Source organism: Hyperoodon ampullatus (assembly GCF_949752795.1).
Source record: "Hyperoodon ampullatus genome assembly, chromosome: 2".
In the NCBI taxonomy this organism is placed as follows: domain Eukaryota; kingdom Metazoa; phylum Chordata; class Mammalia; order Artiodactyla; family Ziphiidae; genus Hyperoodon; species Hyperoodon ampullatus.
Genome location: NC_136915.1, coordinates 82,230,320 through 82,254,365, shown reverse-complemented (window position 1 = coordinate 82,254,365; position 24,046 = coordinate 82,230,320). Strand labels below are relative to the sequence as shown.

General features: G+C 39.2%; 1 protein-coding gene and 1 pseudogene across 3 annotated transcripts in view; both read right to left on the bottom strand.

The window, feature by feature from the left end:
• BTBD8 (BTB domain containing 8) overlaps positions 1-11,876 on the bottom strand; it is a gene marked incomplete at its 5' end in the record, with an annotated part of 89,830 nt that extends 77,954 nt beyond the window's left edge. For both annotated transcript variants that reach the window (XM_079696426.1, XM_079696425.1), the window contains 2 exons: positions 5,781-5,975; positions 11,728-11,876. In XM_079696426.1, coding sequence (XP_079552552.1) covers positions 5,781-5,975; positions 11,728-11,876 — 344 coding nt within the window. The remainder of the gene's footprint in view (positions 1-5,780; positions 5,976-11,727) is intronic.
• A 9,163-nt stretch (positions 11,877-21,039) lies between these two features.
• Positions 21,040-22,576, bottom strand: LOC307064669 (lysophosphatidylcholine acyltransferase 2B-like; annotated as a pseudogene). The gene has a single exon. The product of its transcript is annotated as a lysophosphatidylcholine acyltransferase 2B-like (transcript).
• Positions 22,577-24,046: the final 1,470 nt, after the last annotated feature.

The following is a 24,046-nucleotide window of genomic DNA, read 5'->3' as shown; positions in this document are numbered from 1 at the left end:
GACACCCACAAAATGGGATAAATGTCTGCAAATCATATATCTGATAAGAGACTCGTATCTAGAATATATAAAGAATTTCCAGGGGCTTCCCTGGTGGCGCAGTGGTTGAGAATCTGCCAGCCAATGCAGGGGACACAGGTTTGAGCCCTGGTTTGGGAAGATCCCACATGCTGTGGAGCAACTAGGTCCATGAGCCACAACTACTGAGCCTGCGCGTCTGGAGCCTGTGCTCCGCAACAAGAGAGGCCGCAACAGTGAGAGGCCCATGCACCGCGATGAAGAGCGGCCCCCGCTCGCTGCAACTAGAGAAAGCCCTCGCAAGAAACGAAGACCCAACACACCCAAAAGTAAATAAATAAATTTATTTAAAAAAAAAGAATTTACAAAACTCAATAGTGTAAAGACAAATAACCCTATTTCAAAAGTGGGCAAAGAATGCGAACAGATAGTTCTCCAAAGAAGATATACAAACAACCAATATGCACATGAAAAGATATTCGACATCACTGTCCATCAGAAGAATGCAAATCAAAACCACAATGAGTTACTGCTTCACACCCACTAGGGTACCTATAATCAAAAAGACATAATAACAAGTGTTGTCAAGAACACAGAGAAACTGGAATCCTCATACATGCTGGTAGGAATGTAAAATGGTGTAGCCAGTTTGGAAGAGTCTGGCAGTTCCTCAAAACGTTTAACATATGACCCAGCAATTCGACTCCTAGGTACATAATACAAGAGAACTGAAAGCATATGTTCACACAAAAACTTGTACATGAATGTTTGTAGTAGAATTATTTATAACAGCCAAAAAGTCAGAACAACTGAAATGTATATCAACTGATGAATGCATAAACACAATTTATATCCATATGTACAGAAAAGAGTTAACACAGGTGGGACTGCTATCTTTTGAAAGACTTGATTGTAAGAGTTGTCCTTGGCTGGTATCTGGGAACATTATTTCAACAGTGTTCCTAGCATTCTCTAAATGACAAGGGTGGCTCAGCTGTTGTTAGCTTGTGCATTGTTTATACAAATAATATGGTTTATGCTGAACACATGCTTTCCTTCTAGGAGTCTGGAATATGGGTACACATCAGGCAGGAGACCAACTCCCGGTAAAAACTCTGGGCATTGAACCTGTTAATGAGCCCCCCTGGTTGGCAACATTACAGAGTTGCTGTCATAACTCACTGTAGGAAAATTAAACATGGCCTGTGTGGCTCCACTAGGAGAGGACCCTTGGAAGCTTGTGTCTTGTTTCCTGTGGATTTCACCCCATGTACCTTTTCCCTTTGTTTCCTTTGTAATAAATCAGAGGCTAGAGTATAACTATATGCCGAGTCCTATGAGTCCTCCTAGTGAATCATCAAACCTGGGAATGGTCTTGGCAACCCTTGATCCATCACACAATGAAATATTCAGCCATAAAAAGGAACGAAGTATTGATAAACAACACAACATGGATGAACCTTGAAAACATCACACCCAGTTTAAAAACCCACACATAAAAGGCCATATACTATAAAAATCCATTTACATGAAATGCCCAGAATAGGCAAAACCATAATGACAGAAAGTAGATTATTGGTTGCCAGGAAGTGGGGGGAGGAGAGAGTGGAAAGTGACTTCTAATGGGTATGGCAATTGCAATTACCAAGAATTAAGTTATTAGAGAAACTGACAATAGTCAATTTCTTTGAGGAATGAAGAGGACTGACCTGGAGGGGTCTATGGATGACTGACCAGTGGTACAGATTGGTAAGATGAGATTCAAAGATAGGGGGTTTAGGAAGAAGGGAGGGAGAAAGGTCTAGAGGCAGTAATGAAGTTCACAAGTGTGTTAAAATGTACCTGGGGGGAGTTCCCTGGTGGCCTACTGGTTAGGATTCTGGGCTTTCACTGCTGCAGCCTAGGTTCAATCCCTGGTTGGGGAACTAAGATCCTGCAAGCCACGTGGCAACAACAAAAAAGTTACCTGGGAATTTAGGTTTATTCAGGTATGGTGAGGCCAACTGATCAGGAGATGATTACCAGATGTAAACTGTAGTTTACAACTTACAGTTCACAAGAGGAACGGGGAATACCACGCCAGGTAGGGTCACATGGGGAAGCAACAGGGTCTATTTAGAGACAAAACAGGGAGGGCAAAGCATAGGCAAAAGTGGTTTTTGTGGGAAGGAATGGGTGAGGCAAGGTAAGCAGCTGAGCAAGTTTAGGATTAAATAGTTTGAGTAATTTGGGGGAGAGGGGGCTCTGGGCTATAAGGGTGGTCTTTAATTGTCTGGTACCTGGCTCTGGGATGGTTAGGGAAGAAGAGTGTTGCCTTCTAGAGTATAAGAAACAGACAGAAGAGGTGGGTGTAGGAATGGATTCAGGATTACTTGGTTTCCATATCAAAGGCATGCTCAGGGAATTAGCTAAATCTGGAAGGGGCAGTCTCTCCCCAGTTAGTGAGGCCCCAGATGCCAAGTTACAAATATATATAGTTAATATTACAAGACACCTATTCCACCCACTTCAGCTGTACTAGTGTAAGGGATGTGGGAGAGAAAATAGTCACCACCTGAGAAAGCTGTAGGGGAGACGGAATCTTTTATACTGTGCTGCTGTTCTATGTGTTTACTTGAGTAACATTTTATACTAGCAGTTCCCAGTTATTGATGTTAAATTGAAAATTTAAAGGTCTTCCCTTTTTTCTTTCCTTTACACACACATGTGCACACATACACACAAACATGCACACACAACTATAATGTGGTAAGTCTTAGGAAATCAAAGATTTTTATTGAATTTTAATCATGAGGTCATAAAGCAGGAACTACTTTCCAGTGCCAATCATTTGAGCCATATCTGAAGACACGGTACATAAAAAATTTCTTCGAAGACTGTACTTACTACGCTAACTTAAGTGCATAGCAAAGGACCCTACAATAAGTAGCAATATGACAGAATACTTCAAAATCTTTATTGGTTATTTAAAGAGAAGGATGTGTATTGAAGATACTAATAAGGACTGCATTTCACACAATAAAAATTTAAAAATCTATGTTATCAGAATTTTTACTAAAAAATGTTATCTCAATACTCCACATTATAATCCTCTCCTTATGCTTTATATTAACAGAGAAATTTCAATACAATCTGCCTTTTAAAAAAGGGGGAGGTATATCACAAGCACTTTCTATACACAAGGCACTGATGAGATACCACTGGGAATGCTCACATCGATGAGATGATCTAATCTCAAGGAGTTTACATAACCACAGACATACTTCACTAACCTAACACAAAACAGAATGTGATTAAGTGCTTAAAACAGAGGATTGTGAAGTGCTAGGAAGCACAAAGCCATTTACTCCAATGTCCTTGCTCTAAACATGAGAAAATTGAGGCTCAAAGAAATCATAAAACAAGGTAATGCACAGCCAGAAGGCATATCTCTGTCTTGTTGCCAAGTCCAGTGCTTCCTCCACTCTACCATACTGTCCCTCATTCAATCTTTTTTTCTAACACTTTTTTTTTTTTTTTTGCGGTACGCGGGCTTCTCACTGCTGTGGCCTCTCCCGTTGCGGAGCACAGGCTCCGGATGCGCAGGTTCAGCGGCCATGGCTCACGGGCCCAGCCGCTCCGCGGCATGTGGGATCTTCCCAGACCGGGGCACGAACCCACGTCCCCTGCATCGGCAGGCGGACTCGCAACCACTGCGCCACCAGGGAAGCCCTCTAACACTTTTAAAGACAACAAATAAAGGATAACATTAATGTAATTTCTCTTTCTCTAATATATAAAAATTTGACTTTTCCCAAGCATCTTTTTCTAAACATACACTCAATAGCTGGAGAAATGTATAATATCAAAGGGCTACTACTATGAATAATACTTATAATGTATTCAGTACTTACTATATCTCAGGTCACTGTGCTAAGTGCTTCATAAGCATCTAATTTAACCCTCACAACAACGCTATGAGGTAGGTATTATGTCCATTTTTCAGGTGAGGAAACTAATGTAAGTGATCAGTCCAAGTTCACTCAGTTAGAAATGGTAGACCTGGCTTGACCACAGAGCCTACTCTACAACAAAGCCACTATACCACCTACTAGAAAAACAAAAGTGTATATTTTAAAATTGATGGTTGGAACTCAGTGATGAACCTATTATGATCTATACTGGAAAATGATAATGATTTTCTAAATTGCACTTTAATTTGTTTAAATTATAGTATGTCATACTGTTCTTACAAACAGAGGAAGCCAAGGTTACCCATTTTTCTGTTTATGCTTATTGGAGCTTCATATAAGAAACTCTGAAATAATAAAAACAGATCATTCAAGCAACTGTCAGAGCATAAAATGAAGAAAAATACACCAAATCACATACATATACTTAAAGTTTAATTATCCAAAAAGAATTTTCAACATTAAAGTCAACATGATTTTGATTATAGGCAAAAAGTATGTCAGCAAATAACTAAAAGACTAGCATCTAAAAAATACCTAGGATTCAGGACATAAAAACACAAAAATCCAACTCTGATTTCTCATAAAAGTTAAAATGATAATTGGCACTGGCATTAAGGACAGACATACAGACCAATGGAAAAGAATTTAGAGACTGGAAATAAACCCTAACGTTTATGTGTGTATTAGTCAGCTTGGGCTACCACAACAAAAATCATAGACTGGTGGCTTAAACAACGGAATATTATTTCTTACAGTTCTGGAGGCTGGACGTCAAGATCAGATGCCACCATGGTGGAGTTCTGGTGAGAACTCTCTTCGTGGCTTGCAGTCAGTCACCTTCTCACTGTACCCTCACATGGCAGAGAAAGAGAGAGAACGAGCTCTCTGGTGTCTCTTCTTATAAGGGCACTATTCCTATCATGAGGTCCCATCTAAAGCTAATTTACTTCCCAAAGGCACAATCTCCAAATACCATCACATTAGGGAGCAGAGCTTCAACATATGAATTTTCAAGGGAAACAATTCAGTCCATAGCAATGGGCAACTGATTTTCAACAAGGCTGTACAGACAATCCAATGGAGAAAGAATAGTCTCTCCAAAAATAGTACTGGGACAACTAGATATTCACACACAAAAGAATAAAGTTGGTACCCTTCCTTACATTATACACAAAAACTAACTCAAAATGGATCACAGACCTAAATGTAAGAGTTAAAAGCATAAACCCAAAAAATTCATAGAAGAAAGTATAAGAATAACTCTTTGTGACCCTAGAATAGGCAATGGTTTCTTATCTACAATAGCAGGAGTACAAGTGACAAAAGAAAGTTAGATAAACTAGGCTACATTAAAAATCTAAAACTTTTGTGTTATAAGTGACACCATCAAGAAAGTGAAGACAACCCACTGATTGGGAGAAACTGTTTGCAGATCATATGTCTGATAAGAGCCTAATATCCAGAATACATAAAGATCTCCTCTAACTCAATGATATAAAGACAAATAATCCAATTGAAAAATGGACAAAGGACGTGAATAGACAGTTCTCTAAAGCAGATATATTTCTCCTCTCTCCGGATCAATCTCAAGCAGAAATTAGCCTCTCCTAATACTAAGCCTCAAAGACTCTAATACTAATACTTAGCCTCTACTAACACTAATTACTAAGATAATATGGAATTTAAGTTAGAAGGTTATAAAATAAATATGAAAATACATGAAATAAAAACACACACATATGTTTAAAAAATAAGCAATTACATATTAGATTTAAATATAAGAGAAAAAAAGATAAAGAAAGCACTTACTGTAAAAATATTCTAAATTCTGAAGCTTCAAAGTTCTCCACAGCAACAGGTTCATGATTTGTTAAGTTATTTGTATGCCCAACAGTATGAAAATAGAAATCAGGAACCCTTGCTAAAAGGACTGCTTTGTGTGCTTTGAACAAAGTACAACCTATTAAGAAAGTGACATCTGTATGGACTTCTTCTCTTAGAAGCCTATAAGGAATAAAAAGGAACCACAGTTTAATTAGTGATGCTTAGAAATATATAATATGCCCATTTTTATAAAATAAGCTTTAAAAATAACACATAGGGCTTCCCTGGTGGCACAGTGGTTGAGAGTCCGCCTGCCGATGCAGGGGACACGGGTTCGTGCCCTGGTCCGGGAAGATCCCACATGCCGCAGAGCGGTTGGGCCCGTGAGCCATGGCCACTGAGCCTGCACATCCGGAGCCTGTGCTCCGCAATGGGAGAGACCACAACAGTGAGAGGCCCGCGTACCACAAAAAATAATAATAATAATTTAAAAAACACATAAACTAAAAATACAGAGATAACAAAATAAAGTTAGTATGAAAATGAGTTTATTCTCAGTTCATCCAAAGAACCTTGTCTAACATTGGTTTAGAAGGCAATTTACTAAAATTTATAATGAAAACAAAGGTAATTACACTAAAAGAGTAAGACTATTTTTTCAAAAAATATCTTTTCCTTTTAATTCCTTCTACCAATAAAATTTATCTTCTGCTACTTATGTTGATTTTCCTTTATAATGTATGTACTTTATTTAGATTTATTTTGGAAAGAGAACACAAAGTAATGTGATTGTTGACTATTGAATCAATTTTTTAAAATCTTACTAAAACTGAAGCAAAAAAAGTAAACAGTCAACACCACCAGCAAACCACGCGCAATAATAGACAATCCAGTCTAAAAACTGGTACACTGCACTTTGACTATTGTTAAATACCAAGTCTGAAATGCAGGCTTGGCTGTCAAGAATGTGACATTTAAGCCCTTTTCCATTGCCCACCCCACAAAAAAACAGAACTATGCTCTAATCTATTATTAAAACGATGGACTCGAGGAAAGCCCATTCAAATCCCTTTACTAATGTGCAGACATAGTTATGGTAAAGCTCACATGTAAAGTGATAGAAGAACAGAAATCAGCATCATAATAGAAACTGTCACAATGTTTTTTCTGTGTGGTAACTATATATTTCTGCTGTGTAAATATTAAATAATACTTCATATAGTATAACATTATCATCAGCAAGTTATGTATTCTCAGAGGACTTCTATATTGCAGGATATAACTGGCAATCACACTAGTACACTATAGGAGGTCCAAGTATGGATAAAGATATCCATTACAGTGAAAGCTTAGAATGTTGCCACTGACACTCACTCCCCCAAGACCCAGTTAATGGCTCCTTCCTCTGATCCCTCGGTACATACCTCTATCACAGCACTTCTGTCACTGTATCATTATTATTTTTATAATAATAAAATTATATTATTTTCATATAACTAAAATATATTATACTCAGACAATGAACTCTCCAAAGGCAAAAAGTGTACCTTCATTAGATAGCAAGAGCTCAATATCTGCTTTTTTGGATTTGGCTGTATTTTACCCTAAACAAAACAAATGCTTCAGAGCACAAAGCTTTCAGAACCTTGGAAACAATGAGCAAATAGAGGCATTTTAGTCAATATTTTAATCAATAAATTATTTTCATAAGCGATTGTTAAAGTTATGCAAGAATGTATTGGTCTCCCAAACATTAATAAAAACTCAAATTGTACAATACAAATACACCATTTATTCCTCCTTCCCACCCACCTTCTACCCATCCCCCACTTCTCCCCAAGTGAATAAACAAGCATTGCAGCTGGTAGCCATACAACTGTCACTAGGGAATCTGCGTTGTTCATAATAGATGCTCATGAGTATTCGTCAAATAAAAAAAAGTTAATGTTTTAAAAAATGTTAATGTGAAAATACAGTGCTTTTTATTTTATAAAACTACCTGTATCAGTTATAAGCATATCTTGTTATCTGTTACAAGTAACAATATCTGACTCGGACCTGCTTAAACATTAAGGAGGGTTTTATTGGCTCATCTAATAATAAACTCTAGAGGAAGGATAGGCTGGAGCAAAGGCTCAGTGGTGTCAAGGCCCAGCTTCTTTCCATCTTATTTCTCTGTCACCTACAGTATTCACCTATCTAAAGCATTTTAGACTACTGATTAAACCCAATTCTCACTAAAAATTTATTGAGCATGTACCATGTACGAAGCACTGGGGACATAAAGGGGACTAAAGCATAGTATCTGCCCTCAAGGAGTTTGTAGAAGAGTATGGAGACCAGGTCTAAAAATTAAGGCGTGTGATATATTCAATAGGACAAACTAGTAAATTTTTTCAGGGACAGACATAAGAGAAGATCTTATAGAGAAAAGGAAAACCAAAAGGAATTTTAAAGATTGAGTAAGAGTTGGTCAAGGAAGCAAGGCAAGGTATGGGGGAGCTCCTGCCTCCATGCTCCTTACAGAGGTTTGTGTTGAGTGTGGAGCTACAAACTGGTCAGCAGAGTATTGAGGGGATAAGAAGTGGCAGATGAAGCTGCACGGATAAAGATGAATAAGAGACAAAGAGCTTAACTGTATCTTACAGTTGAAGGGGAATGATCAAATAGTTCAAAACATGGGCAATTTTATTTTTCAGAACATCTCCTGTTAGTTGTGTAGAAGGGGAATTACGGGAAAATGAGAATGAAGGGGAAAAAAACTACTGCGCAACACAAATGAATGATGTAGAGGGTGTGAGCCAGGAGAGAATCAATGGTGATAGAAAATAAGGGATTAACTTAAAATATATTTAGGTAATAGACTGGCAGGAGTTGGTGACTGGAAGTAGAAGGTGAAGGGAAGGGACTAACCTAGGATGTCTCTCATATTTAGCTTAGACAACTGGGTGCTGGTGATGCCACCAGCCATTGAACTACATCTGCTATGCCAACTTCCCTCTTAAACTCCAGACATATCTTCATTTCTCCTGGATATGGCTTCCTGAACATTCACTATACTCCTCCCTTTCAAATGTCCTAAGAATTAGCACCATCTTTTATGCTTCTCTTTCCCTGTGTTTCCACATGTAATCGGTCACCAAGCCTGTGAATTGCACACAGGAATCCGTTTCACCTTGTCCGTTTTCACTGCCATTATGTATCCCTTGACTATTACAAAATCTCCCAGTTGGTTTCCTTTTTTTTCCAATTTCTTTCCTCGATTCAAGATCTAATTATGTTCATCCTCTATTTAAAAAACATCAATGATTCTCCACTGCCTCCAGAATACATTCCAAATTCTTCACTGAATAGTCTCTACGGTCTAGTCTTAGTTTACCCATTCACCCTCATCTACTTTGCCTGCCATACCCACAATCCCCTTCCAAATAAACCTACCAAATTGTACCACATGTCCCTGATGCTCTTAGTCACATCTGAATGGACAACAGACTGAGGCAAGGTTAACCATTGGCCAATGTGGTAGTTAAACAAGTGAACTCTAGCAGAGATGTTCTATAATAATCAAGAGCCAACTGATCACACTCTTAAGAGACTTTCAAAGAAAATCCAAGGTAGGGTAAGAAAAAGGAATGGGTAAGGAGAGAAGCAGAAATGAAGGAACAAAGTTACTGGAAGATCATTTTGCATAACTACAGAACTTTAGAGAAGGTAGACTGACTGGGTCCATATTCTGGTCATGAGACCTTGGGCAAGTCACTTTAATGTCCCTGAAGCCAGACTGCCAAGGTTCTTACTCTGACTTCACCACCTCTTCTCTAAGGCTCAGTTTCCTTATTTGTTAAATGGGAATAACAGCAAGATTTACCTCACAGGGGAGTAAATAAAACCCTGCATGTCAGCCCAGTGTCTAGCTAATAATAGGATGGCAATAAGAATTTTTATTACAATTGTCTTGAACAATGGTCCATATCTCAATGAGGTCTTATTGTACAATTGCTGTCATATCCCAAGCAACTTTCCAATTCTACACCAGAGCTGGCTTTTTGACTATTGAAGCTGTTTCCTATTTTTTCTCACTTCTCCATATATCCTATTGCCTCAGGTAACGCAGAGGAGTCTCTGTTCCTTGCTGTTTGAAGCAATTCAATACAACTTGCTTTCCCAAAATAAATGAAGCTCTTCCAAATCTCTATGCCTTTGTAAAAGCCATTCCCCTTGTTTAGATACCCTCTGACTTCTCCCTTCCTAATCTCTATCTAATCAATTTGTAATCAATCCCCAAGAGATCACTCAAACATCACCTATAAAACCTCCCCCAAATCACCTCAGTCCCCATTATCTCTGTTTGGCTATTACCTTTCTCAGTAGAGTGCAAGCACAACACCAAAGTCATGTCTTATTAATCTTTGATTTTCAGAACCTAGTACAGTACTAGGTATATAGTGGGTGCTAGCTACTTTATTAATATTTGTAGAATAAAACAATGATATTGCTGTGCTTAAAGAAGATTACTTTGGCATAGCATTCAAGGTGGCTGGGTAAGTATATGAGATTTTTTAGTTGTTTAAAAAAAAACACACAAAAACACTTTTGCTTCTAACAAGAACTTGGGACTTCAGGATCCTATCCTTTAATTGCTGCTAGGATGAGGATAAACTGTTCACCTGCTATACTTATGACCTCATTTTCTTTATATAAATTAGATGTATTATCTTCTTTAAATTCATGACACTTCAAGGCTCACAATACAGCCAGAAGAATAGAGCCACTGAAGAGGAGTACCTCATCCTTAGAGATTCATCCTAGAAACAGAACAACTTCACTCTCATTTTTTTTAATGTTGTACATCAATTCCCCCAGTGGTGGAGACAAGGCAGAATCTCTCATAGACAGGCCCAAATTAAAAGGAAATTTATTTGCTTTATAAAGTTCAGTTTATAACTGGTGGAGCCTTAAGTGTGGGCAACAGTAAGCACTTTTTAAATGTAGAATGCTGCACAACTGTTATTAATAGTAATTATGTTTACACTAGTTCAACAGTTCTCAAAGTATGACCCAGGGCAGCAGCATCACCTGGGACCTTGCTAGAAATGAAAAAATCTCACGCTCCATCCCAGACCAACTGTATCAGAATTAAGGTCTGGGTCTCAGTAAATCTAAGCTCTCCAGGTGATTCTAATGCACACTAAAGTTCAAGAATCAATGTTTTGGTGGAAATGGAAACTAGCTAGGGAATATTTCCAAGCTTCATTTCCTTTATAAACTGAGATGGCGTTCCTGGATTCACTACAGCCTCTCCATTTGCTAGAGTCCTCATGGGAACTGGGAATTGCTGGGAGTTGCTGCGGGCTGTAGAGTATTCTAGGAGGAGAGGGGAAGCCAGGTTGCGATCAGGAAGTATTTCTACGACAGCATTTCTGCTAAATCGTTTAAAGAGAGCTCAGAAGAAAGAGACCTCCAACGCTCCAGTAATCTGATCCATTTTTACTCATTCTAAATAGATACTCAAAAAAAATTTTTTTTAATATATACTCTTCTACCTAATTGTATCATTTTTCTTAGAATTGTTTGAGCTTACAAAAAGTTGTGTAAGTTTCAGGACCACGAAACCTGTATCCACCCCGACATTAGCGAGTCTTTCAAGACTTAAGCCTACCCGTGTTATTTTGGCATAAACTGGTGCTGCACAGAACTATGATGGTAATTTTGGTTTTCTTCTTGAATCTGGTACGTGGTCTCCGAGGTGCTCTGGATTGGTTATATAGGGCGAAAGAACCCGCTTTGTAGTGAGGAGACAGGTGAGCGTCCTGCAGTGGCCTGAGGTGAGGAGGACAAAGCAGGGAGGGATGGAGAAACCGAGGAGCCAGTTTCTGGTACGGAGGTGGGCGCCTTAAGAACTGAAGCAGCCTGAGTTCCCGCCTCCTCCTACCTGAGCAGATCCTGGCTGAGCTGCTCCGACACCATCGCCTTCAGCCGGCGCCGCTCACCGGGCCCCTTCCTTTGCAAGCCCTTACTGCAAACTCCAGGGGACTCCAGAAGTACCACGGGGGCCACGCTATCCTCCCCACAGCGGGCCATGTTCCACAAAGGTACGGCGGCGCCCCGCAGGCCCAGTACAGGGTCTCACTTCCCCACCTCTGGAAGAAACGGGCGTTTCATACCGAAAGCTCTGCTCCTACCCGAATCCGCCCCCTAAAGGAAAAGGCTGACGCCTCTCGTCTGTTTGTTGACGGTCCCTTATGGCTGCCGAACCTCAGTCCCGGAGAATCTCGGAGACACGGCCCGCGCCTGCACGTGACCCAGGAGGGTGTGCGCAGGCGTAGTAGCTCTGTTTTAACTCCGCCAGCAGGCGCTCCGCGCAGCCCTGCCCGGGAAGCCAACTGTTATGCGCAGCTAACTAGGTCTGCGCTGCTAACCAGGTCTGCGCTGCTAACCAGGTCTGCGCTGCTAACCAGGTCTGCGCTTTATCCCTGTCCCTCTGCTTTCCAGTTGGTGCTAACCAGTCATTTAAATAAATGTTTTATCGAGAACTGAGTTCAAATCAACCAGTGCAGCCTTTCAGCACTTTGTCTTCCTAGGGTGTCAGCGCTTTTTTCCCCAGGAAAGACAAGTTCACTAGACCTTTACTGCGGCGAGTCACACTCCTTCACTTACTGCTTTGGGCAAGAAAAATTGGGGGTGGTGAGGGGCGCGGGAAGAACTTTGTAAAATCAGCAGGAGCTACAACACTCCAGAGCCCCCTGCAAAGGGTATGGTGTAATGTCTAGAAGACTCCTTCCCCTTCTAATCCAGGGAGTGGCTCATATAACTGCTCTTGGACTTAAGCAGAGAAATGTCAGTTATATTCCCCCACTTTGCATATAAAGCTATAAAAGTTATGAGGTGGAAGAAAGGAAGTAATGTTGTAGGGGTAGAGTCTTTAATTGAGCAAGGAATTGGGTGGATTGATGAGCTATAGAATTTTGAAAATTTGGTGTGGAGAAAAGAGCTGGAGCGAAATTACTTTAAAAATCTTTTGTTTTTTTATTTGATTACTTCTTCCAAAGGAGGAAAATTCAATCCTTCTGCATCATTTATAAGCTCTGCACAAGGTAACAAGTACATACTAATTGCTTGGAAAATATATGGATATTGTACCAGAAGATTGGCCAAGAAGTAGCCATTTCTCCAAATAACGACCTTCTCAATTGTTCAGACACCTTAATTATGAATACAGTGGATAACTGATTTTTAATCATTCTTATAGAAAAGAGGAGTGTCAAAGATAATATGATAGTTAATATTTATTAAGTGCTTTTTAGGCGAGAAAACTGCTCTACCTGCTTTCTATGTATTAACTCAGTTAATCCTCACAACCACCATTTAGGTTGGTACTGCTATGAGCCCAATTACAGGTGAGGCAGCTGAGGCATGAGAGGCTAGATAACTTGGTCAGGGTCACACAGACAGTAAGTGGTGGTCTAGGTATTAAAACCCAGACAGTTCAGTACAAGATTCTTTCCCTCCAAAGTCCTGTAATACTTCTACCATGCCCCTTTAGCAGCTGATGAAGCAAAAATTAGGCTACTCTCTGGTTGGGAATGGATGACAGATGGTTTCTGGTCCATGTAAATTTAATTCTCTTAAACTACCTTAGGCAGCTTAGTCAGCTTTGTGAAGTAATTAAAGAAAAAGTACCCTCTTAAAAAAACAAAACAAAAAAATAGTTTTAATGATGCTTCACATTCCACCATTAGAGATTTTTTACTTAAAGCATTATTTCTATTTTAATTAATTTATATCTGTAATCATTTACACCTTAATGTGAGTGAAATTATCAAAAATTTTTTCCTCAAAGGCTTTATGATCAGGAACACTAGAAAGTCCTGGGAAACTAGCAACAGGAGCTCTGAAGGTAAACACTGCTAAACCCATAATTTTATTTAGGGTTGGCCTTAACTGTGATCCTTATGTGTGAAAATTAAGTTTAAGTAAAATTGCCTTGGAAGGCAAAAAACTCATCTAAGTACTACAATTTCATGAAAAAAAGTGATTCTCTTAGATGTATTTTTTCTTTCTTTAAAAATGTTTTCAAATGAAGCATTTCAAACGTACAAAGAAATAAAGAGAGAGGTACAGTGAACCCTGATATACCCATTACCAAAATTCAACAATTATCAAGATTTGGGCATATATGTTGTATCAGTTTTTCTTTCCTTCCTCATCTTTTCTTCCTTTCTTTTTTCCCTCCTTCTTTCCTCCTTCCTTCCTCCCTTCCTCCCTCCCTCCCTCCATTCTATCTCCCTTCCTTTTTCTTTCTTTCTTTCTTTTCTTTTCTTTCTTCCCTTCCTTCTAAAAATTTTAAAAGTAAAGCCCCAGACATCATTTCATTGTCTCCTATATACTTCAGTTTGCATCACTAAAAACTGTACATTTTCTTACATAACATTACAAAACCATTAATGGTATTCCTTATAAAGCAACAATAATTCCATTTACTATGTAGCCCATTGTAAAATTTTCCCAACTGTCCTAAAAAATATGTTTTACAGTTCGTTTGTTTGAATCAGTTTTCAAACAAGATACAAGGTTACATTTGGTTCTTACATCTCCTGAGTTTCTTCTAATCTCCTGTATTTTCCCTCATGACACTGACATTGTGGCAGAAGCCTGAGCAATTTGAGCTGTAGCGTATGCCACATTTTAAATTTGACTGCCTCTTTGTAGCATCACGCACTGTGCTCATCTATCCCATATATTTTCTGTAAATGGAAGCTGTTTTTAGAGTCTTGATTATATTCAGTTTCAATTTTTTAGCAAAAAAAATTTTTATAAGTGGTATATTAGTTTTCTATTGCTCTTTAACAAATTACCACAAACTTAGTGGCTTAAAAACAACACACTTTTTTTTACTTTCAATTCTATAGGTTGGAAGTCCCACATAGATCTCACTGGGCTAAAATTCAGCTTTGGGCCAGGCTGCTTCCCCTTCTGAAGGCTTGAGGGGAGAGCTTCCTTGCCTTTTCCAGCTTCTCAAGGCTGCCCATATTCCTCAGTTCTCGCCTCCGCTTCTCCAACTTCAAAGTTAACAGGTTGAATCCTCCTCACATTGCATCATTCTGAACTCTTCTTCTCCTTCCTTCTTCCCTCTTTTAAGGACTGTTGTGATTACTGGGGACCAAGTGGATAATCCAGGATAATCTCCTTTTTTTTAAGGTCAGCTAATTAACAACCTTAATTCCATCTGCAACCTTAATTCCCCTGCCATGTAACCTAACATATTCATAGATTCTGGAATTAGGACATAGACATCTTTGGGGGCAGGGGGAGCAAGCATTATTCTGCCTCCCACAAGCAGTAATTCATTTTGAATCCTGTCAGAAGGCACATAATCTTTGGTTATCCCCATTTTAATGTTGCTAAAATGTATCACTGATTTTCATCTGATAGTTTTGTCTGTTGATGACTCTTACTTTAATCAGTTAACTAGGGATTGCAAAATGATTTTATAATGCTATCATTCTTTCTACATTTATTTGCTAGAAATTTGCTGGAAATCTTCTGTAAAGAAGAATTTTCCCTCATCAATTAGAAATACTGGATATCCAGAAATACATTTCACACTGCAAAGGCAGGATAAATGCTTAATTCTCTTATTTAAATTATCCTTTTTTCAAAGGCCCACTCATATTATGGAAGGTAATCTGCTTTACTCAAAGTCTACTCATTTAAATGTTAATCTCATCCAAAAAATACCTTCGCATCTAGAATAATGACTGACCAAATATCTGGGTACCATGCCCTAGCCAAGTTGGCGTAAGTTTAGAAAATACTTACTCTTCTCTTGTGTGTCTCCTTTACTCTCACACCACTATCACACTCACAGTATTTCTGACACCAAATGTGTGTGGGGGGTTACACACACCTAGCAATTCTGTGACACCAGCTAGATGTCAGGCAATTTAACTCAATTCTGACACTATGTATGTGGAGACAGCATCCAATCCAACAGGTTTAAGGCTCAGTCCCACAAGACTGCTCCCCTCCTTCAGTTGCCAATTGCAACGCCAGGTTGTTACTATGGTTCTAACCAATCAGCTATAAATATAAGGTTCCCACAATCCTATCCTTGGGTTCAATTAATTTGCTAGAGCAGCTCACAGAACTCAGGGGAACTGACTTACTTACTGTTTGCCTGTTTATTATAAAAGGATACGATAAAGGGTACAAGTAAACATCTAGTCGAGAGAGGAAAAGTATTGGGTGGGCCAAAAGGTTTGTTCATTTTTTCCTATAAGATGGCTCTAGTAGCACTTAGTTGTCTTTATCATTTGAAACAATTTTGTTAGATTGTATGTGACAGCTGTCATATCAGCGTGCATTTAAAAAAAGACTTATCAAAATTGGTGAATTTTTGTGTAGCCATTTTAATATTGGAGATGGAAGAAAAAAAGCAACATTTTCAGCATATTATGCTTTATTATTTCAAGAAAGGTAAAAATGCAACTGAAACACACAAAAAATTTGTGCAGTGTATGGAGAAGGTACTGTGACTGATCGAACATGTCAAAAGTGGTTTGTGGGGACTTCCCTGGTGGCACAGTGGTAAAGAATCCACCTGCCAATGCAGGGGACATGGGTATGAGCCCTGGTCTGGGAGGATCCCACATGCCGTGGAGCAACTAACCCGGTGCACCACAACTACTGAGCCTGTGCTCTAGAACCCACGAGCCACAACTACTGAGCCCCCATGCCACAACTACTGAAGCTCGTGTGCCTAGAGCCTGTGCTCCGAAACAAGAGAAGCTACTGCAATGAGAAGCCCACGCACCGCGATGAAGAGTAGCTCCCGCTGGACACAACTAGAGAAAGCCTACGCACAGCAATGAAGAACCAATGCAGCCAAAAATAAATAAATTAATTAATTTAAAAAAAAAAAGTGGTTTGTGAAGTTTTGTGCTGGAGATTTCTTGCTGGACGATGCTCCATGGTCAGATAGACCAGTTGAAGTTGATAGTGATCAAATCGAGACATTAATTGAAAACAATCAACATTATACCACGCAGGAGATAGTCAACATACTCAAAATATCCAATTCAAGCACTGAGAATCATTTGCACCACATTGGTTATGTTCACTGCTTTGATGTTTGGTTTCCACATAAGTTAAGCGAATAAACCCTTCTTGACCATATTTCCACACGTGACTCTCTACTGAAACATAACAAAAACGTTCTGTTTTTAAAACAAATTGTGATGGGCGATGAAAAGTGGATACTGTACAATAATGTGGAAAGGAAGAGATCGTGGGGCAAGTGAAATGAACCACCACCAACCACACTAAAGGCTGGTCTTCATCCAAAGAAGGTGATGTGTATATGGTGGGATTGAAAGGGAGTCCTCTATTATGAGCTCCTTCTGGAAAACCAAACGATTAATTCCAACAAGTACTGATCCCAGTTAGACCAACTGAAAGCAGCACTCGACAAAAACATCCAGAATTAGTCAACAGAAAACGCATAATCTTCCATCAGGATAACCAAGATCGCATGTTTCTCTGATGATCAGGCAAAAACTGTTACAGCTTGGCTGGGAAGTTCCGATCCATCTGCCGTATTCACCAGACATTGCACCTTCAGATTCCCATTTATTTCGGGCTTTACAAAATTCTCTTAATGGAAAAAATTTCAATTCCCTGGAAGACTGTAAAAGGCACCTGGAACAGTTCTTTGCTCAAAAAGATAAAAAGTTTTGCGAAGATGGAATTATGAAGTTGCCAGAAAACTGGCAGAAGGTAGTGGAACAAAAGGGTGAATATGTTGTTCAATAAAGTTCTTGGTAAAAATGAAAAATGTGTCTTTTATTTTTACTTAAAAACCGAAGGTACTTTTTGGCCAACCCAATATATAGGAAGGGACATGGAGTTTCCATGTCCTCTCCAGGGGTGCCACTCTCCCAGAACCTCCATGTGTTCACCAACCCAGAAGCTCTCCAAAATCCATAGTTTGAAGATTTTTATGGAGGCTTCATCCTATAAGCATGACTTGATCATTAACTCTATTTCCAGCCCCTCTAGCCCTCTAGAGAATGGAAGGGTGAAGATTCCAAGCTTCTAATCATGAGTTGGTCTTTCTGGTGACCAGCCCCAATCCAGGAGCCCACCAAGAATCATCTCATTAGAACAAAAGATGCTCCTATCACCCAGGAAATCCCAAGGGATTTAGAAACTTAGGAACGGGGATCAAAGACCAAATATTAGAACTAAGGATGATCCTAATGCTCTTATCACTTAGAAAATTACAAGGGTTTTAGGAACTCTGTGCCAGGAACTGGGGAAAAGGCCAATATATATTTTCTATTATTTCACAGCATATATAAGGAACCATCACAGTGTCAAAGTATGCATATTTAGATAACAAAAATGTAAAGAAACACAAGAAGTGAAACTATAAAATTCAGGAAAGCAGTTTAAATTTGGGAGGAAGAAAGAGGTTGTAATTATGATTGGGGGCATAGAGGAACTTATAGGGTGGCTGGAAAAGTTTTAATGTCTTGAGCTGAGTTAGTTGCAACAGTGTTTATCTTAAAACAGATTATATTCATAATATATAATATGTAATAATTATTATTAGCTACATATTTGTTTGGTATAGTTTTTAACTGTAAGTACTTTACAATAAAAAGGTTATTTTAAGTGTTACCTGTTACAGATAGAGAACTAATGGTTACCATAGGGGAGAGGGAAGGGGGTTGCAGTTAGGGGTAGGGGATTAAGAGGTACACTATTATGTATAAAATAAGCTACAAGGATATACTGTACAACACAGGGAATATAGCCAATATTTTATAATAACTGTAAATGGAGGATAACCTTTAAAAATTGTGAATCACTATATTGTACACTTGTAACTTATATAATATTGTACATCAACTATACTTCAATAAAAAAGTGTTATATATTAAAGAGGGTTTAAATAAAGCAGTGTTTAACATTTTGAGGTTAAAAGGTAGAGTATAATGAAGTAATGACCCTGACATTTTGTATAGCTCACTATCTAATTAGAGATAATTTCAAACTTCATTGAATATTTGAGTAATAGTACCCTTGTTTGAGTAAAGATATATCTTGGTAACTATTTTTAAGTGAAAATCTCTTATTTAAATGAATAATTTCCATTACCTTTAAAAGATCATTGTATTTGAATTACATATGCATGCATTATTATCATGGGACTATCAAGCTGGGGGGTTGTTACAGAATGAATTATTTGTGTCCTCCCAAAATTCATATGTGGAAACCTAATCCCCAATGTGATGGTATTTGGAGGTGGGGCCTTTAGGAGATGACCAGGTCTCAAGGGTGGAGTCCTCATAAAAGGGATTAGTGCCCTTATAAATTAGACCCCAGGGAATTCCCTGGTGGTCCAGTGGTTAGGACTCTGTGCTTTCACTGCTAAGGGCGCAGGTTCGATCCCTGGTCAGGGAACTAAGATTCCACAAGCAGCACTGAGCAGCCAAAAATAAAAAATAAAAAATACATAAATAAATAGAGACCCCAGAGAATTCCCTCTGCCCCTCCTGCAAGGTAAGCCCACAGTGAGAAGACATCTATGAATTAGGAAGCAGGGTCTCACCAGACACTGAATCTGCCAGTGCATTGATCTTAGACCTTGCAGCCTCCAGAACTGTGAGAAACAAATTTTGGTTGTTTAAGCCACCCAATCTATGGTATTTTTGTTATTGCAGCCTGAATGGACTAAAACAATGGGGATTATGAAATATCACTTATCCATCTCCTTTTCTCAGATCAGAACTGCATGGAAATTATTTCAAAATAATATTTGATTTTTTTCTTTCCCTTTCCTTAAGGTTTTTCCATCTGTTCACCTTTCTCCCACTCTTATCTCTTCTTCCTTTCTACTCTTTCAAAATACCAGGAAGCTAACTAATGACCTTTAAGCTTTAGGGGCCCCACTTGCACAAGCCCTTGCAAAGGTCTAGTAGGGTCCCTAGGAATGTGTCTACTTGGGTATGTTTTTGTAAGGTCTGCATAAGTAAGAGATTTTGACTACAAGTGATCAAGACTTTTCCCCCTTAGTCATATATCCCCTCATATCTGGTGGCATTGAGTGGCTGTAGGCATTTTGAGGATTCAGCCACAATGAAACTGAGTTGGGGATACAGTAGTTTGGGTTAGCAAGGCATATTTATTGGTTCAAAATCACTTCCACATCTAGATAAGTTGTTGCTCCCTGTCCTGGTGTAGGAATGGCTTCTAGGAATACTTCACTGATTCATCCTACAAGGTGACATGAAGGGGTAGGGCTCAAGGTCACATCACTATGTGAAGATGTCTTACAGCAAATGATGCTGGAAGTACATGGATAGTGAAGGAGGTACACAACAGTAAGCAGAAGTTTCATGGGTGCCTAGTCAGAACAAAAGAAATATTCTCAGTAATGCAAAACATTCGACTATAAATACAAACTTTTCCTTTTTGGTGAGAATCATACATAACAGAATTTATCAGAACTCCTGTATTTATAACCTATGTTTATTATATTAGCTTTTCTTTTTTCATTTCTTTTCTCATGATTTCCCATTTTAAATAATCACTTTTATACCTTAAAAATAAATAAATAAAGGGTAGCTATGCCATATATAAGTGTTTCAATGGTATTCCCAATACTAGATCTTCCTGATGTTTATTTTTATTTTGTCTTGTACAATAAGAACATTTGGGCTACTTTGAGAAAGAACAAGGAAGCATTGATGCAGCAGATCCTTTTTGGAGAGAATAATGGTAACAAAGTATTTATTTATTGCTAGTAGAGCTCTTAATGAGGTATTTTCTCTGCAAAAATGAGGGAGAGGTGGTGGGCTGTAATATTCCTCTGGCCTTAATTTAGCAAAAAGGAGGCCCTTTATTTTACTTCTTTATTTTTCTTACTTTAAGCAGAATAAAGGCACTAACTAGAACCATGCTGGGTGAACAAAGTTATAAGCAGATGTCTTATTTTTCTATCTTTAGGCCACATTGAAACAAACATACTATCTGAAGAAGAAAATTAGGTACTATAAAATCAAATTGAAATATATATTCCTTAAGCACATTTTAAATATCATAATTAAGTGCCCAGGCCACTTAGAGTAAAAACTATTGTGTCTTTCCTCAAAGGATAATTTTTATTTCAATCATAGTTTCAACTTGGATGTTAACTTTCACCATTTTCAGGGCTGACTTTAACATCTGAATACAACCATCAAACCTGTACTTGTTGTGGTAATGAATATATATAGGCTGCCTGGAGGTCTAAGTATGAACTAAATAACTTGGCATATTCTGGATGCTTCAGGGCAAAGTTCTTAAAGGTCCTGTATGAAATGTACTCTGAGTTCTGTCCAGCTATCTCCCGAAGAGTCTGGAAACATCAAGATTTGGCACTCCAAAAGCTGCCCGAAGTATAGCAGCTAACTCCTGTTCGGTTATGAAACCATCATTTTCAAGATCAAAAAGCTTAAATGACATTTGCAGAATCATTTCAGTGTTGGCAGGATTGCATAGGACAGTCAGACCTATCACATACTCTCTGAAGTCTATGCTGCCATCATTATTCCTGTCAAAGAAGGCAAAAAGTTGACTCAAGGGCTCTGAAATTGGGAGTTTCAAATAATTCGCCAACTCTGTAATTCCTATCTTCCCTCCTTTTGAGGCAACTGCAATTGCAGCATATTCATCCAAACACTGATGAATATTATCCCAATCTAACTTTAATTTCTGGCTAATTTTTGTAAATTCAACCAAACCGGCTTCCATGGGTAGTCAAAGGTTACCTGCAGAAATCATCAGTCTGCAATCTTCATAAGTGTGATCTGTCACAGGCACCCCAAGAGCATTGGCCATGATGATCCTCACTATATTGGCAAAAAGGACGGGGTCTTTTTTTTCTCGGTCATTTGGGATATAAACGGGCATAAACTCAACTTCTACCCTGGTGAAGAGTTGACTCAGGGTCAATATACAGGTCTGGAAGCCTGTAAACCCCTGCCAGGTCCAGGTCACGGTGTCCAGGGTGTTTGGGTACCTGAGCAGCACTGGCTGCACAGGAACACCTGGAGAGAAGGCCCCTAGTTTAAAGGTGACCAGACAGCTGCGGTTGGTACACACTCCTTCTAGGAAAATCAGGATCTGTGGCCACTTCCTATCAGATGTCACTCGCCTCAGGATTTCCTCCCGGGTATTCTTCCTCGAATTGGGGTCATCTCAGGTCACAAGCACCGGCTGCGTTGACAGTAAGAATTTCCCAGCCACGGGGATACGCACATTTTGACTCGCGGAGACCACCGAGGGAAACCTGCCACGACACAGGCGACTGCGTCAAAGAAACTGGAGTGCGGTGCTGCAACGAAGATGCGGGCCTCGTCTCAGGTTGCCTTTTTCCCTTTCACTTTAACCAGGAACCCTGCTGAAAAAAAAGTCACCTGAAACAAGAACTTGAGAGTGGGTTGCACCAGTCTTCTTCTCCAACTCCTGGCGGGCTTGGTTGTTCTAGCACGACGACCTATGGTGGAAAGCGCAGCCACCGGCCAGAGGAAGATGAGGAGGACGGCGATGCAGGACACGCGCACCGGCACCGGCGCAGCCCCCATGAGGACGATGTAGGCCCAGCGCCACGCGCTGATGTGCGTCTGCTGCATGAAGGGGTTGTCCACTGCTGGCGGGTACAGGAACTTGCTTGTGTCTTGGCTGAGGATGGATTCCAACACCGCAGCTTCGGAGTCCGAGGCGGGCTGTGCCATGAAGCCCACTATTCCTTAGTCTCAGGACGCCTGGATCTGGGGGCGGCCCCCGGAGTGTACCCCTGCCCCATATTTAAGTGCTCTTTCCGTTCGCACATAATTAGAACTCTTTGAGGCAATTGTGGGTTAATAGAAAATGATATATTACCTTTAAAATCAAAATTTTTAAAATCAAAAATGCTAAATGATGTAACAGGAGAATTAGAATCATATCAACAGCACAATCATTTTTGCTTTTTGTAAATGGCCTCCTTTTGAAATATATGCTTAATAAATTATTTTCACATGATTTCTGAAATTTACATTAAGCATATTTATATACCTACTAAGGATGAATTAAATAGATGAATATTTATTAATCACAATTTTTTAATTTAAATGCCATTACCAGTCAAGTTTACTTACAGTGAGATGCTTTGGCAGTTGGTAAGTCAAATTCATTTACTCTTCCTACAAATGGATCTCTTTATGCTAAGAGGTCTAACTGATGGCAACCTTGAGCCTTTATATCTGTTACAAGTACTCTTCTACATCCACTGAAAATTAGAATACATCCATTATCATAGGCCAGGATTACCCGTGGCACGTTTTGACGTGTATTGTTAATATTAGTCCAGATGAACTGGTCAGCATTCCAAACAGACATAAATAACAACAACGAGAAACCTTCACCTTTGTCAGAAACACGTTTTCTTTAAAATAAGTCAGAATTACTTCATTGCGTCACCACACACGGTCAATAAAGTCTTGTTCCTTCCTTTGTTGCTGCCCTTTGAAAATGATCAAGAGGGAAGCATAATTAAAGTTGGTGTGAATCAGGCTCTCTGCTAAACCTTGTAGCATTTGCTGTATCAAATACTCCTGTTTGCTAATTGCTAATTTAAATTCCTCCAGAATTAAAAGTCAAATTTTAAGTTTCTGAAAGATGTTTCTAATTATTGGAACACAACAGGTTACCCATAAAACAGAAAGAGCAGTGTGGATACCACAGCTGGTTAAACAGAATGTGATCTAAGTGGAAAGATTATGGGCTTTACAACCAGATGGATCTAGGTCAGATCCTGGTTCCAATCCTTGTACTGTGGGCATTGGCCAATCTCATTTTCACATCTGTAAAGTGGTGATACTCCCTACCTTGCGATGTTATAAGGCACAAGTACTCCCTACCTTGAGATGTTATGAGGCACAAGCACAATGTACATAGAAAACTGGGCTTTTATTGGTAAATACACGTTGCTAGGATACAATGATGAGAATTCTTAGGGACATTCCACTTTCTTCTGTCACTATCAGAACTATGATTAGTGAGGGAAACATTCCTTTCACCAGCTTAGTCTTATTTGGGAACACAGTTGTAGTCTCTAAGGAGCCATGATTTGGCAATGTTACTGGTTGTCTTCCATGCCATACGAGAGCAACCCAAGAGAATGAGTAGTAATCCCTTGAGTTGGTCTCATCCTCTATTCTGTA